At 36.4% G+C, this 20,165-nt stretch overlaps 3 protein-coding genes across 6 annotated transcripts in view; 2 read left to right on the top strand and 1 right to left on the bottom strand.

Annotated features, from left to right (window-relative positions):
- Positions 1-18,660, bottom strand: part of Arl8 (ADP-ribosylation factor-like protein 8) — a 34,486-nt gene extending 15,826 nt beyond the window's left edge. For 2 of the 4 annotated variants that reach the window (XM_023162036.2, XM_023162037.2), the window contains exons 1-4: positions 18,389-18,660; positions 18,171-18,325; positions 17,910-18,071; positions 16,849-16,978 (exon numbers count right to left, since the gene is read on the bottom strand). In XM_023162036.2, coding sequence (XP_023017804.1) covers positions 16,858-16,978; positions 17,910-18,071; positions 18,171-18,325; positions 18,389-18,511 — 561 coding nt within the window. In that variant the 5' untranslated portion in view covers positions 18,512-18,660 and the 3' untranslated portion in view covers positions 16,849-16,857. Of the gene's footprint in view, positions 1-15,591; positions 16,979-17,909; positions 18,072-18,170; positions 18,326-18,388 lie in introns of those variants that run through there. The other 2 variants (XM_023162035.2, XM_023162034.2) reach the window with 2 other exon arrangements.
- Positions 2,961-14,127, top strand: LOC111506826 (uncharacterized). Its single transcript, XM_023162033.2, has 4 exons — positions 2,961-3,209; positions 6,894-7,140; positions 11,026-11,332; positions 12,932-14,127. The coding sequence occupies exons 2-4, from the start codon at positions 6,897-6,899 to the stop codon at positions 13,755-13,757; spliced, it is 1,377 nt and encodes a 458-aa protein (XP_023017801.2). The 5' UTR covers positions 2,961-3,209; positions 6,894-6,896; the 3' UTR covers positions 13,758-14,127.
- Positions 18,661-19,273: 613 nt separating the features above from the next.
- Positions 19,274-20,016, top strand: LOC111506832 (MICOS complex subunit MIC10). Its single transcript, XM_023162044.2, has 2 exons — positions 19,274-19,552; positions 19,671-20,016. Exons 1-2 carry the CDS (start codon positions 19,474-19,476, stop codon positions 19,844-19,846), a joined length of 255 nt encoding a protein of 84 aa, XP_023017812.1. The 5' UTR covers positions 19,274-19,473; the 3' UTR covers positions 19,847-20,016.
- Positions 20,017-20,165: the final 149 nt, after the last annotated feature.

The following is a 20,165-nucleotide window of genomic DNA, read 5'->3' as shown; positions in this document are numbered from 1 at the left end:
ATCGATAAGAAGTGCTGTCGACATTATTAGGAGAATGTCACAACGCTACTGTCAAATAGTAATCATGGCCTGCTTACCAAATACCGAATGGAAATACCATTCTGAAGGGACATTTTCACAAATGTTCATAAGTCCGAAACTTGACTAGTTAGGTGTAGGTATGATATACATAGAAAGAAAGCAAATTTCAGCAGCTTTCCGAATTTCCAATAATATACAGGGTGTTCCATTTAAAATAATCAAATTTCAGCAACTTTTTCAAGCAAACGAAAAAACTGTATTTTTTTACCACCCTGTATTGAAGTAACGGAGATTAGGCTGACGTGTGGGAAGTGTCCAAGTATCACCTAACTCCAAACCAAATTTCGATATGATAGTACTTCTTAACTAAAAGATATCGGCATTTTTAGAAGTCATGATTTTCGAAGAAAAAAATTGAAATTAATTTTTATTTCGAAAACGGTAACAGATAGGTATAGGGAAGTATCAAGAAAAGTTGTCGGGCAATTGTTGGAAATTCCAAAAATAATATTATATACAGAGTGTTCCATTTGAAAAATCAAAGTTGCTACTGCTTTCTAATAGAAGCGGCAACACCGCATTGTCGAAAATATTTTAGTTGGCTAAAGAATGTTCGAATATGCCCTCCATTAAATTTTCAAAGTTATCCGTTGTCTGGTTCACCAGAAACGTCTAATGTGCCATCCACCGTGAATCAGCCTGTATATATATATATATATATATATATATATATATATATATATATATATATATATATATATATATATATATATATGTGTGTGTGTGTATATATATATATACAGGATGTGATTTATCGGAAATAGCAAAAAGTGACAAACCATGGACACGTGTTTCGGGCTTTTGGCCCATCATCAGTATGGTGTAGCCAAGTGCAAGGATAGGCAACACTTGGTTGTCAAAAGAACTACAAATGCACGGAGCCATCAGCAGAAGCCAGCCGCAACATTTATGATTTCAGTTGATAGATCTTGTGTTTACAAGAATACTACTAACATCACCACGGAGGCAGCTACAGCTACCTACGTGACATCCGGGTCCAGGAAATAATACAGATATAAATATTGTTGAGTGTCTTGATATGAATACAGGAGATGATTTATCGGACATAGCACTCAAAAAAGTGGCAAACCACGTATTTTGGGCTTTTAGCTCATAATCAGTATGGTGTAGCCAAGTGCAAGGGTAGGCAACCAAGTGTTGCCCATAAAATAATTAATTCATTTCTACTTTTATTAGATATCAATAAAATTTATTTTCTAAGCGCACATTTTTCAAATTCTGTCCGTTAGACCCCAAGTATCATACCTTTTCGGAATCAGCTCGTTACGGATTATCTTAAACTGACACCAAATATAGGGTGTTGTGGTTAAAAAAATTACCGATGACGTCATCACATTAGTATGGATCACCCTGTAAAATTAAATTTTGTTGTGAAAAGTAGAATATCAAAATTAAAAATCGACGTATTTCAGGTTTTTGTGAAACGATTTTTGGTTTTGTTAATATCGAATTTATTCCATACTTTGCGGATACACTGTATAACCAAGCAAACTTGGTGTTGGAACCATCTTCAAACAAAAATTGTGGGAAAATTCGGCAGTTCTCTTTCCCAAAAACTAATCTCTACTAAAAAATGTTTTCTTTTCAATTTGGACTTGGTGTCGTTCATGCAGAAATGCTTTTGATGAATTCAAGAAACACTCTCTCTAAACAAGGCAACACGTGTTGCGTTATTGTCGGGAAAAGATGTTTTTATTTTCATCAACCACCTTCTTACCTTTTTGACAGTTTTATTATCGATTCCTGTTTTATACTAGATGGATAATATATTCATGATTGGGAAAGAAAGTTTTTGCCATTCTACCACTCCATCTTGATACAAAAAAAGGGACGAGGGAATCTTCCAAAGAAAGAAAGTAATCAATTTGAAAATAAGTAACTCTATACATGGATGTGTAAATCACGCAAAGAAGTAACTTTCAGACACAAACTGAAAGAAAGTCCTCCTGAAACAGTTACTTTCATATAAACATTGAATTACACATGTAACTTGTAACTTTCAGGCACAAACTGAAAGAAAGTCCTCCTGGAACAGCTACTTTCATGTAAACATTGAATTACACGTGTAATTCAATGTTTATGTTCTTTGCATAATCTACACATCCATGTATAGAGTTACTTATTTTCAAATTGTTTACTTCCTTCCTTTCTTTGGAAGATTCCCTCATCTTCTTTTTTTGTATCAAGATGGAGTAGTAGAAAGCCAAAAACTTTCATTTCCATAAATTAATCACTCCTAAAAATATAACCCCTTCAATTCAAATATTCAAGATTATTTTTCGAATAATACAAAAGACCACAACTTTTCTTAACCCCCCCCTTTAGTAAGAATTCTGATGAGCCAAAAAATGTATCATTGTACAGGGTGTGCCCAAAAGTTGATAAATGTCATTGTATGCTTTGTAATTACTTGAAGTCTATTCATATAGGTATTGAATTTATTTTGTGAAAAAATACTTTCCTATGGTTTGTCAACAAACTTTCCTGAATGTCCATGTTAATATGTTACGTTACAATTTACCTGAAAACGTCAAAAAATTATCCATGTACTTCCTCAACTTTCTCCAATTCAAAAAAAGTAGGTACTTCACCAAAACATGACCCCAATCGATGAACCACGACCCTGAGAACGGCGCATTCACCTCAAGGTGATAAAATACCCTCATAGGTCATGTCCGTGTTCCGAAAAAAGGGGTACCCGCAGACCAGCTGTAAATTTTTTGGGAATTTCATTTCATCATCGATCCCGATATCAATATCGAGCTCCCCCATTACAGTGTAAATACATACACCCAACCATACGGAAAAACCCATCAATTCATGCTTGCATCTTTATAAACTGGCATCTCCCTGCGACACACCACAGTCATGTTATTGTAACATCGTAGTTATCAGTAGATACGAATTTATCTCGAACTTTTTCAGTGTCACTCCGTATAATTGCTTGATCGGTATTTATCAGTTGAAAGACCCGCGAAACCGGTTGACACGCCAAGGAACGTTTGTATATTGTTTCAAGTGGCGGAAGACAAGCTCAATTAAGAATATTCAGTGAATTCATTTATGATTCCGACTCAGTTGTGTCTGTAAGCAACAGTTACAAACAGGTGAGCAATCATTTCCTGTTTTATATGCGTTTTTACACCTACGTTTGTGATTTTTTTTTTCATTTTGGTCAGTGACAGCTAAATGGGAGGAGTATAAAACAACATGGCCCACTCGAATGTTGATAATTCTTCAAGTCAGTAATTTATTGTCATTGAAAGTATATTATTTGAATTCAATTGAAATTTAGGAGCGCTTCACGACACAAGGACTCGTTTTATCACAATCTTGATAATCATTTATGTTTTGGTAAAATAATTTTATTTGTTGGCCATGTCAAGAATTGAAAATAATGTTGCCAAATTTTGAAAATTGTATGCTCTCTCTCTCACTCTCTCTCTCTCTCTCTCTAATATTGGCTTCTTTGAATTTATTCATTTATTTACTGCACGACTAGGGATACAAACAGAATAAATCCAAAAAATATCCTCATTTCACATATAAAAAATAGTGAGTAAAGAATATATAAACACTAAGTATTACACTAGTAACGAATATGATAAAATACGAAATAAAGAACATACGAAGAATAGATAACTAATTATCAATAAAAATAGATTTGACATAGTTTTTAAAACTAAGGAAAGGTAACGTTAGTTTTTCAACGCTACAGTTTTTCTAAATGGAGTAGCAAAGAGATCATGGTTTCGCAAGACTCTGCAAAGTGCATTCATTGAAATTTTTGATATCAACTTTGGACAACCGACACGATTATTTAATATTTTGTACAACATGCATATATGTCCTATCTGTAAGACATAACAAGGATTATTTTTTGAAAACTGGACGAAGATTTCCTTTGATTATAAAAATGTCTGTTTTTACGGGCTAATTGTTTGACGAATTCATTTTGAGCATTTTCAATTCTCTGTTGTTACACAAATTAACGGTTTTCTCTGTGTCGCATAAGATTACCTTCAAAATGTATGTAAACTGTATCGAACAAGTATTTGTAATGACATAGGTATTAATAAATACTCATTAATATTATATTATCTCTATTGAATTTTGATCGTTAGGAGAATCATAAATACTTGGAGAAGAAAGGTTTTGGCTTTCTGAGTACTTCTCCATCTTTATAGAACAAATATGGAAGAATCTCACATTCTTTCATGTGAAGATGGAGAAGTAGAATGCCATAACAATTCCCTGAATCTCAGACACTTCCTTAAGAGCTGGAAGCATGCTGAGCCAAAAAAGGCCAAGACCCAAGATTCCCCCAAAACTACAGACCTATAAGCCTGTTAGGCTCCATGGCAAAGGTTGCGGAGATAGTAGTCCTGCAAAGGCTGAACGAGGAGATCGATGACAGACAACTCCTACCGGACGAACAGTTCGGCTTCAGGAGAGCCCACTCTTGTGAACTACAAGCCCTAAGACTGGTTGAAAACTCAATCCAGGAGATGAATATGAGAAGACATGTACAAATCTTGCTACTATACATCTCGAAGGCCTTCGACCGCGTCTGGCACGAAGGTCTCCTACACAAGTTGATTAATTTCAACCTATCACTGGGACTAGTCAAGTGGATAGGGTCCTACCTGAAGGACAGAACGTTTACTGTCAAAATCAACAGCATTCGCTCACCGGTAAGACAAATAGAGGCAGGCGTGCTACAGGGTGCAGTCCTTTCACCCACGCTATACAACCTCTATGTCAGCGATCTCCCGAGAACAGACCATGTTAAGGTCTCTCTCTATGCTGATGAAACCGCCCTGATGTCCTCGTCCATGGCGAGAGAATTCGGCGTAGCATATATGCAGACTGCAATTGCAGCTCTTGAGACTTGGTTCCTGGACTGGAAAATCCGAGTGAATCCAGCAAAAACACAAGCTATAGCGCTAGGTAGGAAAAACGCCCACCCGAATCTCAGAGTTATCATGGCAGGACAAGAAATCGCCTGGAGCCCCCAGGTCAAGTACCTAGGTCTAACTATAGATCGCAGGCTTACCTGGGCCAAACACATCGAATCCGTGAAGACTAAAGTGAGTGCGGGGATAGCACAACTGTATCCTCTCCTCAATCGCAAGAGCAAGCTAAGTCTTAAAAATCAAGTCTTACTTTATAAGACTGTGTTTAAACCAATGATGATGTACGCCTCAGGAGTCTGGGGATACACAGCTAAAACACACGTCGAAATTCTGGACCGGGCCCAGAATAAAATCCTAAGGATGGCAACAAACGCTCCGTGGTACGTGCGGAACGTAAAAATCAGACGGGATCTGAATCTCACAACCATTCGGGAGAGAAGATAGAGGAGTTTTCGAAGTCGCGGAAACCCATGAGAACCCCCTAGTCAGGGCCGCGGTAGATTACACTATCGACGACCGTTCCCGCTTCAAAAGGCCTCGTATCTCCGCGAGGTGAGGTAGCTGGCTAGCGACGTCGGAAAGCACAAGTTGAACGGAGTTCAACAAAGAACACGGCGGCAAGAACTAGTCTCGACCGTGCAACGCACCTCTGAGAGTTTAAATTAAGCCTATATCATAGAAAGAGAGACGAAAAAGTCAGGGATATAAAATCCAACTCGACTACCAAAAGAAGACAACAAGAGTCGCTTCCATACTCAAACAGTCTTTGACTCCTCTCTCAAAAAAACTGATAACCTGTAGGAGAATCCTCCAAATATACGAGCCATGTGAACCCGCAAATTCCTGCACTTTGTAGCTTTTGTAGTTTTATGAGAACTACAGGCTCAACTTGCCAACCACTTAGTTGAGTATTGCTTTCCTTCTTTTGTGTAGGGCTTAGTTCTTCCAATCTCATTAATGAAAATCTTTATGTCCCCTTTTTCCATACGTACAATTCACAGGAACATTTTGAGCAAACTGATATTATTTCCAGCTATCATAATATTCTGTATGCATAAGTGTGGTAGGTAATCTTGGTTTTAACTTCCCGGATTGTGGGATGACTTGTCAAAAGTCTTCTTTTTTCTGTGATCGATGCGCAAGCGAGTTTCTTATCACATATTGTATATTTGTCCTTCATATATACTGAGTTCTCTTTCAATTATTCTCAAACCGCAGTTTCGTTCATAACTCCCTGAAAAGTTTTTCCAACCCTCTCGGTAGGACGAATATGGCGACCGTAAATTGGCGTAGCGTGCGATATATTGCCCGAACAGTACATTTTGATTAAATAATAATAATAATTTTATTAGTTGTTGAATGTTATATCCGTCCACGGTGATTTGGCAAAACAGACTAAATAAATTACAACTGATTTGACAGAGGTAGCTTCAACAAGATGGCCGTTATCAAAGTTAAGTCCCTGTTAAAAGACCCTGTATATTCTAATGTTTTCAGAACTTTACTGAATACACTAATTCTGCAGATTTCCATATGCTAAACATATTTTCTGAGTCAGTTCATATTATTATTATCAGAAGTATTCAAACAACACTTAATCAGAAACTCATTATCCCTCTACAGCAAAAGACTTTTAGATATAGAGAACTTTCCCTGTAATAGTGAAAAACCCATTTATTTGGCGTTTTCTAAAAAAATCCTAGAAAGTACCAACAATAACTTTTATGTTAACCACAAATTATTGAATATGATAGTTGCCCTCGAAAGATGATATCTTTAATACGCCTTTGGAAAAAGTGATGAAAATCGTCATGACATTTCAAAATGATGTAACTTTGTCAACCATTCAAATTGAAATAGTTTTATTTTTTCCAGAAAATGAAGTTTTACATTCCCATCCTCTTTGTGTGTTCTCTCAGAATACATTCTACTTCAACAAAGTCGATTCTTGAGCAACTAATTCCCAAAGAGAAATTAGACAACTATGGTTTAGCCATAGAAGCCATATTCAGTTTAGGAATAAGACTCCAAGCAATTATGGACGAGTCACCAAATGCGAATTTCGTCGTTTCCCCTCTCAGTACCACAGCAATCATCAGTCAGCTGATGATGGGAGCAGAAGGTAAGAAACACATATTTATTTATTCGGTGGTCAGTTATGCATACATAGTTAGTATAGCTGATGTTGACAGGAATTTGTTCGGAAAAATATTTATAGACTGATTTATGGACTGCAATACAGACAGGTCACTGTCTACGAGGAACAACGAGAACTCTTCTAGCCAAATTATATTTTTGCCCACTTTCTCTGGACTATTCACAGATATAAAACCCGGAAAATGCTGGCATCACTTTTAATCCGAACGTTATCTTTATAAAGGTATTGATGACCATGATTTTAATCCAAACGTTATCTGTTTAATCTTACTTGGATATAATTTATCCCGTTGATTATCATTGCTTACTAATATTTTATTCTAGTTCATCGTCCATCCTGTCCTTTCCAGGAAGGTGGACAAGTCACTAGGAGACATCTCCTTTATATCGGCAGCTGAAGCCCAAGACTCGCCGAACACACACTCTCTTTGGCAACCTTGAGGTGTATCATGGCGGCCTTCGTGAAGGTTTTGGAAGGTTGCGCAGCTTCTTCAACCTTATTGGGGTTTCCTCCGTGGAGGTGCTCAAGTAAGGGTGCTTTTCTGCAGGGGCAACCGGTTCCTTGTCTTTATTCAAGGCGGAGCTCTTGGCGCCCGTCGCAGGAAGTGGCCTTGCTGTTGGAGATGGAGGGTGCACTTATAGTTGCTGCCACTCCTGCCTCTATCGCTCTCTTTCTCTTTTTGGCCTTGGCTTCGCAAATGGGCTTACGCGTTGGCCTTTATATTATATCACGAGGTGGTCTGCCATGTCCAGCCTCATTCTGAGCGGTAGATTGGAGTGGACATTTCTGTTCATCCCCAGCCACCGCCATAGATTGAGATGAGCATTTCTATCCAGCCTCGGGATTGGTTGTTGTTTCATTCATGTGTGTTTCCACGAGTAGCAGGGAAAGAGTTGGTCACTCTGGCAGAGCCCCGCATTACCAGAGGAAGGCTGATTACAATGAGGTTTCGCCCGTTTCCCCAAGGGGACCATTCGTAACCGCATTTACACTTACACTTTAGCTTGGGCAGGCTGGTCCACGGTGGCATATTTCGCAAAGCCTTTTGGGGAGTTTTGGTTCCCCTCACCCTACTTATTTCTGCCACTAACCAAGAGTCCGGCGATCCCGTCCGTTAGGCCACATTGGCTTCCCGGACAGGGCTCCCAGTCCCCTGGCTGTTCCCCTATCCGCCACCTGAGGACGCGCCCGATAGGTAGGTCAACCCACGGGCATCTTATATTTATATTTACTATAAATACTATGACCTTTGTATATACAGGGTGTAACTAAATAAGTGTAAAACATTTAAGGGGGTGATTCCTCATCGAAAAAAAGATAGGATCTTTTAGGATCTTTTATATAAAGAAATTTCATTGGAGCATCCCTTGTTAAGATACAGCTCCTTAAAAGGGGTACAAAAAATGTCTCTTGGGTTTTTTGCCGAAAATACACCAGTTCGCAGCAAAAAATTATTTTACGAACAACTACAGAGATACATCGTCATAAATGCGATAATACGAAACTAATCTATCTAGTGATGTGTTCTGGCGATGCATTGAATTTATTGGAGCCTCTGGAGACACCCTACATTTTGTTTTATGAGAGAGAGGACATTGTTAGATCAAGATCTTCAGATGATGTGGTGCTGCAGGTTTTTCCGGGTTTTCCTGCAGCTGAAAAAGCAAATGCGCCACTGGAATCAATGAAGTCGCCCCGGAGCGCCAATTAATTTTTATTGTTGTATTTATTTTATTTTTATCGTTGTTTTAACACATTGTAATAATATCTATCTAGTAGGTCGCTATTAGCGATAGTGACAATTAAATTGGTATGAAGCTGTCAGTTTGTGAATTTTCGAAATTGAATTAATACTAATTGTGTGTTGTTGTTCTGTTCTTAATTTGTTACTTTAATAATTCACTTGTTATTTAAATGGCATACACAAATGAGGAAATGGCTGATATGCATTACGTTTACGGTCTGTCGCAGAAGAATGGGTTAGAAGCTTCTAGAAGATATGCTGAAATGTATCCTCAACGGCAGCATCCTTCACATAGAATATTTGCTCGACTTTATCAACGATTACGAGAATATAGTTCATTCGTCAAAAGAACGCAGGCGCCATCGAGAAGTACGAACACCACAGCTTGAGGAAGCAGTACTTAATTTGATTGAAGAACAACCTACTACCAATACTTGAAAGATTGCTTTCCAGCTAAATGTTGATCATATGACGGTATTTCGAATTTCAAAGAAACAACTCTTATACCCTTACCATCTGCAACGAGTACAGGCACTGTTACCGCGAGACTTTCCGAAACGTCTTGAATTTTGCAATAGGATGCTTTAAATGATTAGAAGAAATTGTGACTTTCTGAAGACGATAGAATTCACAGACGAATGTAAATTTTCTCGGGACAAGATTATTAATTTTTATAATTACCACATATGGACTGATGAAAACCCTCACGCTATTGTCGAAACTAACCATCAAGACCAGTTCTCTCTTAACGTGTGGCTCGGAGTTATTGGGCCTCCTTTTCTACCTACTCGATTAAATGGTGAGCCATACGTTCAATTTTTAAGAGAAGTGCATCCAGTACTGCTGGAGGAAGTTTCTTTGGGCGTCAGAAGGGATATGTTTTTTATGCAGGATGGGGCTCCCGCCCATTTTAGTGAAGTAGCACGCCAGCATTTAACTGAAACATATGCAAATCAGTGGATAGGTCGAGGAGGACCAAAGAACTGGCCCGCTCGATTCCCGGATTTCAATCCTCTCGATTTCTCTATTTGGGGCCATTTACAGCTTTTGGTTCATCTTACTCCTGTTCGCGATGTATAGGACTTAAGAAACCGCATCATCGATGCGTGCAGGGTAATCAGAGAGACTCCAGGAATATTTGAGCAAATACGTGGCTCAATGCGCCGACGTCTAGACGCATGCGTAATGTCTGAAGGTAGACATATTGAACATTCACTATGATTTCTACATGTTGTGTGTTTTGTTATTAATAAATTAGTTTTGTTTAAATAAATTTTAGGGGTTGCGTTTTCCACCCCTTACAACCATGGGGTAAACCAAATAAATTACTGGCTAGGTGTCTTTTTGGTAGTACAAAACGTCAGGTTGATTTCAATATTGTAACTTTTTCAGTGCTTGTGAAAAAAATTGTTATACACATTTTATTTACCCCCTTTAAGGGGCTGTATCTTAACAAAGGATGCTCCAATGAAGTTTCTTTATATGAAAGATCCTATCTTTTTTTCGATGAGGAATCACCTCCTCAAATGTTTTACACTTATTCAGTTACCCTGTAGACTATATATGTAGTCTATATACAATGCTATGACTTGTGTATTTTATAATAGTTCAGTTTAACTTCAGTTGCAACACAGTTGTAAAGTTGTTACCTGCTGTTTGTTTAATAAAACAACACAACTGCTTGAAGTCCAATGTAAGTGCCAGAGGCAACGTTGCTGATGGATATGTAAATTGCAATATTGTCAGTCTTTTGTAAATCAAACAAAATAATGTGAAGTAGATATTTGAATAGAAGATATTTTATTACATATTTTGTATAATCAATTCAATCTGAAACTGCTTTCTGTTTTTATGCATGCACGGGTTTTAAACTGTACTTTATCTAACTGGAAACAAAGCAACAAAAACACAATAATGAACCAGTGTGACATGAACTATTTTAAAATCATTTTGTTTGTTCACTTTGCTCAAATAGCATTGCTTGTTAATTTAAAACTAGTTACAAACAAAATCGCCAAGTCACAACAAAGTTATTCGTTCGAAAATAAACGATTACTAGATAATAATCAACAATAGACAATATTAACGGTTACTTTATTTTTCAGGTGTGTTTCAAGACCAACTCTACAAGCTACTTTCTCTCCCGAAACCGGACCATTCGTACATGGTGAACAACTATGGTAAAGACGGTAATGAAACCAGACTCTTACCATACGGCAATTTCCATTTACAACTTTCTGCATTGCTCAAGACTTTGCAAAGAAGGAAACCAGGAGAGAAATTCGATCTTAATCTGAGCAATGCCCTTTTCTACAACCAGGACATCGAATTGAAAAACGACTTCATGAAGTACCTTTACAAGTTGTATGATACAGAAATCAAGGCGCTAAACTTCTACAAGGATACCTCAAGGTAAATATCTATAAATGTGGTTACTGTTGTGCATATCGAACGTGTGCTTTATTAACAACTGAATTCAAAGCGCAGATAGTCATAAATATGCCTGATTGTAGACTCAATCAACACAAGCAACCTTGATAATCCTAAACATCGAAGCAAGGTTAGAGGCTTGTGTCTGGTGTATAGGTAGGTGGGTCCAAAGCGAGTGGGTCTATTCGACTATGTTCTGCATCCCGCGAGTGTTTATAGTAGCCTACACCTATTCAAAGACCAAATAAATCTAGCTTCTTCAGGAAGCCGATTACTTCATTTGGTAAGTGATCTTTTGGGTCAGCCCGCAAGAATGGGAGTCTACCAAACGCTGGTCCTGAATTTCCTGGTGAAGAATAATTAACTCCGAACTCGACAGACTGGTACATTTCCCTCAATCTATTGAGGACCTAATCGGAGGTCGGCCTGCGACTACCTTCACCAGGTAGGTAAACTACGAATGTGTGACTGCAGGCCACTATCTTCAAACTTTTTCCTGATCCTTTCAAGTAATCTGTAGTCATCCGGGCTAGTATTTGCAGCAGTAGATCTGGTGATACATAGATTGCGGGACTTTTTGTCTATGGTTTGATTAAATCATCGGTAGAGCTCAAAAATTTGATGCACAATCCCTAAAGAGATGGGATAAAATCAAAAGATGCGATCTTGCCAGAATCACCCTGGGCGAACCTGGGAAGCTGGCGCCGAAGAAATATCTGGCGATGACCAAGAAAAATCTACGCCTTACAGTAGGATTTCTGACTAGCCACTGTCAACTAAGGAAACATCTCCATAATATGGGGCTATTGGACACATCTCTATGCAGGATGTGTGAACAGGAAGATGAAACTGTCAGGCATGTCCTATGCGAGTGTCCGGAGTTATCGTCAATAAGAGATAATGAGACACATAGATGAATAGAGAAAATGGAACTACCACCTCCTATCATCAATGAGAGAGTGTGTGTTCGGCGAGTCTTGGCCTACACCTGCCGATATAGGAGATGTCACCTAGTGGCCTGTCCACCTTCCTAGAAAGGACAGAATGGACGATGACCTAGAAGGACAACTCCTCGGGAGGATGTACAATGGGTCACATGTGTGCTGTGGGCCTACCCTCACTCTCCCTACTCTACAGATACAGTTACAGAAGTGTTCTACTGATTTAGTCCGCTAGATTACATAGGTACATGAAATACGTGGCAGACTGTAGTTGCTCGTCGCTTCGAGGTTCAACTCGATACACCTCGAAGTACTCTTTTAGGAACCGTTTCACTCGAAGAACGGATTTCCTTGTAAAATAAAATTTCAGATGCTCTCAGAGGCCTCGAAGATCTCCATAAAGAAAAATCGCATTGATACGAAATAGTTTCATTTGATTAAATATATCCAACGGTGTATAACAAATATTTACGAATATTATTTTCCTAAGTGTATAGAAACGATGAAAGAATTGAAAGCTACTCAATGTTTACAAATTTTACACCAATTGAATGCACTATAGACCTATTCAAAAGATAAAAAATTTTGATTTTCATATTGATTTTTTCAAATGATTTCATCGAGTTATTTTTTGCTTCAGCCTGATCAACTCCTGGGCTTCGGAACACACCAACGGTCTAATCAAATCGGTCCTCAGCAGTGCCCCACCACCCAGTACCACCTCCATGTTCCTCAATTCCATTTACTTTCGCGCCGACTGGGAAACTCCCTTCTCCGATCTTCTGAACACTCGTGGCAAGTTTCACACCAATGAAAACACCACTGTGGATGTAGACTATATGATGGGAAATATACCTCTAATTCCGTACACCGCCACCAAAGACTACAAAATGATCTGCCTGCCGTATAAAAATAGAGAACTAGGGATGTACTTATTTTTTCCGAACCCGGATAATGAGAATAAGTACAATATCAGAGCCTTCACCGAGAAGTTGAATCCACAAGAGATTTTCTCAGCGATCGCAAAATCCAAGCTGCACGACGTGATCGTGAAAATACCCAAACTGTCGCTTACCAACAGGGTGAACATTCTAAAACCGCTCCAGAAGTACACAGAATACAAAAAAGTCAGCATAGAATCCAAAAGTGGGAATGGTAATGCTATCGACGATATTCTACACAAAGTTAACGATTTCAAAAACTTTTCCACGCCAGTAGTGCATGATATCATGTTAACAGGCGCTGCTAAGGGCGTAGACCTCAGAGTTTCCGATATAGTCCAACAGATGGTGTTCTCGATAAACGAAAAGGGAACAGAAGCGGCTGCCATATCGCTTGGCATTACTGATTATATGGGTGGTGCTAAAGTTATGGTTTTCAACAGGCCGTTTGTTTTTTTCATAAGACACGAAGAGACCGACGCTCTGATCTTCTGGGGAACTATTGCGGATCCTTCGAGGAACTGATAGTTCTTATTCCTTTTAATTTGTTGAACATTGTGATTTTTGAATGAAATACCCGCTATTTTCATTCGAGAATGTGACTGATACTCATACAATTGTTTCAAGTTGTTTTTATTATTTATACTAGTTTAAGTGACTTTTTTGTTATGAATATAATTATTTTTATAAATGTTGATTATTGGTCCATCTTTACTGACTCAGTATTTCCCATTTCATATCATCATTCCATTTTGTAACAGTTCTAGTCGTCCCAGTATGTGGAGTGTAAGAAATCGGAAATGTTGTCTCTATACTTGTATCAAATTGTTCAGCTGTCACGATTCTATGATGTTCATCAATATGTATTTTTGAAATATATTTGGCTCTAACTGTATCTTTAATTACTCTGAAAAGTACACCTCAAACTAATCCAATCAACACAGAGACATTCTCATCTTGAAGAATAAAATCTGTTTCCTTGAAAATGTTTTGGTCGAACTGACTATAGATTAGTCTTTCTCAAAGTGGGCGATAACGCCCCCTTGTGGGCGGTGGAGGTCTATAGGGGGGCAGTAAAGGGCACAGAGAAGATTAGAAGGCATTGAAATGGTTTAGGGGGCGATGGCTAAGTTAAAAAATGTTTTTTTGCTTTTAACACAAACATCTAGTGGGCTAGACAGTAACTATTTCCTGTCCGATAGTTGTTAAACTGTACAAAAGATGGCGGTAAGCCTCAATGTGAAGCGAGAAGTTTCTAGTCTCCATTCTCGAAAGTACTAGGCCCGCCCGCTGCCTCATAAAAAAGCGCGCGCGCCATTCAGCCAGTATATTCGACGATATTACGACTAGCTAGGTAAAGTGCTGTACGTGCTGTGGTGAATACTGTGAGTGGTGTCATTAGTTTTTAATACCAGATTCTTCACTTCGGTATTTTTTAAGACATAATTATGTCGGAAGCAAAAAAGAAGAAATGGCAGTTTAGCTTCGGAATATATAAAATACGGATTTATTGAAAATCTCACACATCCATCTTCGTCTATGTGCCTTCTTTGTCAAAAAAAACATTTTCAAATGAAGCGATGAAACCCTCAAGGCTACAAGATCGTTTGAATAAAATGCATTCAGATAAAAAAAACAGAAATGTGACTTATTTTCAAGAACTGGAAAAGAAACACTCAGCTCAGCCAACTCCGTCAAAACTTTTTTCAGCAGCTTCTAAGCAAGACGACTACGGACTCCGAGCTTCCTACAATATCTCCTTGCTAATTGCTCAAACAGTTAAACTCAATTAAATCCTCTCACTATTGGAGAGGATTTAATTATCAATATAATTATATATAATTATCAAATATATCAAATATATATAATTATCAATAAACCAGCAGCAGTAATTCGAAAAATTCGTTTGAGCAATAGTTCCGTGTAAAGACGAATTGATGAGATGGCTGAAAACATTGAAGAGTCATTGTGCAATCATCTGAAGACTTCTCAATTCAGTTGAATGAGTCACTTTACCAACCAATGAAGCATCGTTGTCATACGTGAGATTTATTAAAAATGAGAAAATATATCAAGAACTACTATTTTCCAGAAATTTAGAGAAGGATACAAAAGGAGAAACCATATATAATACAATGGAAATTGCAGATTGCCGAACGCGGTGACTAACGGCTGTTTTTGAGTAAATTCAAGTCTGATATTAACAAACAATACTCCAAAGAAGGTCTGATCTGAGCTCTATAAAGCATCAAAAGTTGCTGAGGTATGTACAGTTTTCTGGGTCGGAAGTGTTCCAAACTTTTGAGATGATCAATAGTACAAACATTTTGAAAACGTTGCCAAGTTCCTAAATAAATGGTCCAACGTTTTCATGTAGTTTATTTCAAAAAGGACAATAATCTCATTTCAATGTTTCTATAATACTCCCTAATGTAAACAGTATGAAGGAAATAAGACAATAGAGTTAAAACATTCAATACAAAACTAAAAATAAAACTATTCGAATATCTATATATGTATATATAAAAAAATCTCACTGTACATATCAGTAAACCATATAAATAAATTCAATAATTACACAAAAAAATCATGCTACCCTTACTTTTCTACTTATTCTGAATTTTCCGAGTCTACTGAAGCAACAAATATTTCACTTTATTTTTTTTTACATTTTCAACGTCCAACGTATTATAAAACCAGCATCGTAATTTTCATATAGATAAATTTATAGTAACTTACAATCTATATCAGCAAGTGAATATATGCTAAAACAGTCTTCGCTTTAAATCTTGATTCGACTAGCGATGGTTGGAGAACAGCCTCTAAAATCGGATCAGAATGAAAAACGAAAACTAGTTCAAAGTGAACATATTTTTCTACAGTCTTAGTTCAGTCCGAAATGTTCAAGCTCAACACTGTCTATTCCAATAACCTCCAAAATAAATATTCCTACTCGACAAATTTAAATGAACTAATGAAAAAACTAAAGATTATTTTTAAATTCACAACTCTTTTTCTGTAAAACTTTTGACAATGTTGACTATTCAATTCTACTGAAAAAATTTGATAGTGTATCAGTCACTGTCGAAATTAAACACAATGGTTAAATTGAAATGGATATTTTAACACATGGAGTCCACAGGGATCAGTATTGGGACCTCATTATTTTTTATGTATATTAATTCTATTTCATTGTTGAAGTTGAAAGGATCAACTGAACTACTTGCAGATGATACTACCATTATTTATTGTGGATCTGACTTTGATTTCATAAAAGATGAAGTAATTCATCATCCACCCACTATTTTTTAGGAGAATCCTAGAAACACAAAGGATATAACAAAAGTTCAAAGTTTTCTTTACCACGCAATTTGTATATGAGGTATTTATCTCAGAAAAGTACCGCTATGTTTGTTAAGTGATATACTAAAGAAAATGAAAACTACTAATAAGTATCTTCTTTTTTACAGACACATTTAGTACCCAAACATTATTTTTAGCAAAAATCCTAGATAATATATTTGACAAAGAGATCGTTTGTATAGACTGAACAGTTTCGAAAATATGTTTACTTTCGCAAGTAGTGTTAGTTTAACGCAATTAAAATAATACCTACTTAATTTGTTTAGCGCATTCCAGATTTAGAGTGTGCGATTAACCACTGAAGTGTTATATCAATGTTATCTTTTTCTTTACATGAAATGGAATAACAGCATATTTCACGATCTTGGATTGCAGAGAGATTCCTGAAAGCAAAAATAATTATGTACCAGATTTTTCAAAAAGGACTTTTGACTGTGTATTATGATTATTTTGTAAGAGAATCAAAATTATGCAGGTTACCTTTTATATAAAAAAAAGAGAAAACAAGGAAATTTAATGGGTTATGAAACAATATTTTCATTGATTTAGAAACATTTGATTTCATTTCCTTATGTGAAAAACAACGTTTTTTGTTTTGAGGTGGGAGAACTCATCAACTGAGCTAGATCAGAATTTAATCAAATTATATTGTATCCCTCACACTTTCAGTAAAATATCAATTTTATTGCGTTTTAAACGCACTGAATTTATATATATGATACTTCTTTGCAAGTTTTTCATCACATCAAAAAATGGAAAATGGTATACTTACAGAGGCTCACAAGGAATAGAGCATATCAGAACAACTTAGTCCAATAAATCAAATAGTTGTAATAGTACTGTAAAAAAGGCTATTGACCATTAATGTCTATGGTCTATGTCTATGAAAGTGTCAATGTTTGAGTTTGAGTGAACTCTAAACAAGAAAATATTTTTACTAATACATTTGTTTTAACAAAATACAGTTATATCTGAATTTATCATGAGTGGTTTTCCTACTTTTAATTTCAAATATTATTTTTTTTCAACTTTTTAAAAAACTATGTTTCTGCAATTTTTCTAATAAACCAACAAATTCATTGATAAGTCTGTCATTAGTGTGTTCTCATTCCATTGATGAAGCAACATCAATAGATAATTTTTATTGATTTCCTATATAACATAAATACATAAGAGATTATTGTATCCATACACAAATGAGTAAACAGATGGAAAATTTGTTGATGAATTAATCAGTAAACATGAACCTTGTATAATACACTTTATGAGTTAATTTGAATATATTTTTTTTGGAAAACTACTTGGGATACTTACATTCTTTCTATAAGGCCGTTTTCATCTAAAGCCTGTGGCTTGTCCCTTTTATTACCCAACACTAAGACTGGTATACCAGCTAGTTGTGGTTTCTCCAATAAATTGTGGAGTTCATTTCTTGAAGCCTCGATTTTTTCTGAATCGGCTGCGTCTACCATATATCTGAAACCCAAAATAAAACAGAAATCACTTCTATTATCTGATCAAATAGGAGGCATAAATTATGATAATGATATAAGGTAGTAACATCAATTCACTTACACAATAGCATTGACTCCTCTGCAGTATCGTTCCCACATTGATCTGAATCTCGGTTGGCCCCCAATGTCCCACACTTTGATTGTTACATTTCCTTTGGTAATTTTTCTCATGTTGAAACCTACTGTAGGTATCATATCTTCGCTAAACTGTCCAGACTGAAATGAAATTATTTCTCCATAATAATCAAATACGAATAATTGTCAACAGTGGTTACTCACAGCAATTACATTGACAAAGGTTGTTTTTCCTGAATATTGAAGACCAACCAATGTGAGTTCCATTTCCTCTTTCCAGAATAAACTTTTAAACCAATCCAATATTCTGTTCATTAATGCTATCATCTTGAAATGTTTTATTTGATCTTTGAGGACCTTTAACAAAATTTAATAAACAGAACCAAAATTGACACCCAATTTGTTTTCAACACTTGACAAGTGTCAAAGTTGAAGATTCGTCACAATCTACACTTGACCGCAGACTCGCAGACATCCAATAAAGCACGCAATACTCAATACATGAAGACCTGACACAGAGTCGATTCTTTGATGATAAACACAAAACAAATTCATATATACCACCCTGCGACAAAATACAAACTGACGGACAAATAACATAAGAATGAGATAGGAGGGTAAAAAGTGTTGGAATTTCAATTAAATTGATTGATGTAGCCTTTATTTCGTGGAATTGCAGTAACGTTAGTCACGAATACGAGTGGTAAAAAACATACAATGCAAGGATAACACAAAGAAAAGTTCCAGAAATCAAGTTTGTATGTGACAACAACAAAATATCTTAAATTTTGATGAAATATCGTCCCATGCCAAAATCGTGACTCAACAACTTGCAAAAGCAATCATATTTGTTTGAAATGTCGCTCTAGAAATTATCTTTTGATGACTTGAAGTTATAAAGGTATATGAACGGTATTGTGAACATGAATAGTATACCTATGAATGATACTAGCAGCAAAAACAAAATACTTTTTTCATTACTGTCCAAGTGGTTCGGTGTCGCGGAATGAATGTAAATATATAATGCGTTATTCTGTATTGGTTTTTTGAACGCACCTTTTTAAAATGCTCTCCCTGTTATCTTTCAAATTTTACCGCCATCTGACAAATCAGAAAAATGAAAGAAATTAGTCAGATCTGAATTTTGTCATCATGTATTTCATATGAAATATTTTCATATACATTCCATTCACCATATTACATAACTATAATCGTTTAGTGGCTGAGGTTAAATTCGTTTAACGAAAAGTTGGTTTTGTGATATTTCTGAGGACTTTCAATCAGCGAAAATGGCGACTCCCGTTTATATTGAAGAAGAACTGGGCAGAAAATGGGATAAATGTTTATCGGATGGAGTTCTTAAATTCGGTAAGAGCTAGCCTACTACTTTCAAAACCGAATTACTAGTAAAAAACATCTCTTTTTTACTTTCGGTTATATTATAGATTATGTCATCAGTTAACCTAAAAATATCAATATTTTTCAGGTGGTGGCCTCTTACTAGGTTCAGTATTTTCTCTATTATTTTTCAAGAGAAGACGATGGCCAATTTTGATGGGAGGTGGTTTTGGTATCGGGATGGCATATTCGAACTGTGAGCGAGATATTAATGCAACTCTGAAAGGTTGCGATAAATGTGCACAGAAGCCTACAGCTAAGTAGCTCCGTACTGTAAGTTCTCGGATAGAATACTGCCTCCTGTGTGCTCGTGGGTGAAGTAAATTGGAAAGTAGTTGTAAATATAAAATTTGTTACACACTCCTATACTTTTAATTTCTACAGTTTTCAACTTATATTTATTATTTAATGTAAAATAAAGCTGCTTAGCTGTTGATTATTTTTTCTTAATGTCTCTGTCAGAAAGGGTATTCCTTATTCAATTTGTTGAAGGGAATATTTTCAGGTGAGATCCTTTTTAAAGAAAAAACCTTTTAGTCTTCTTCTTCGTCATTACATAGAAATTGGGAAATTTCTGGAGAAA

This window comes from Leptinotarsa decemlineata, unplaced genomic scaffold, assembly GCF_025532065.1.
Source record: "Leptinotarsa decemlineata unplaced genomic scaffold, Ldec_3_MD MMD2_tig00001064_RagTag_RagTag, whole genome shotgun sequence".
NCBI classification, from domain to species: domain Eukaryota; kingdom Metazoa; phylum Arthropoda; class Insecta; order Coleoptera; family Chrysomelidae; genus Leptinotarsa; species Leptinotarsa decemlineata.
This window is presented reverse-complemented; position numbering and strand designations above follow the sequence as displayed.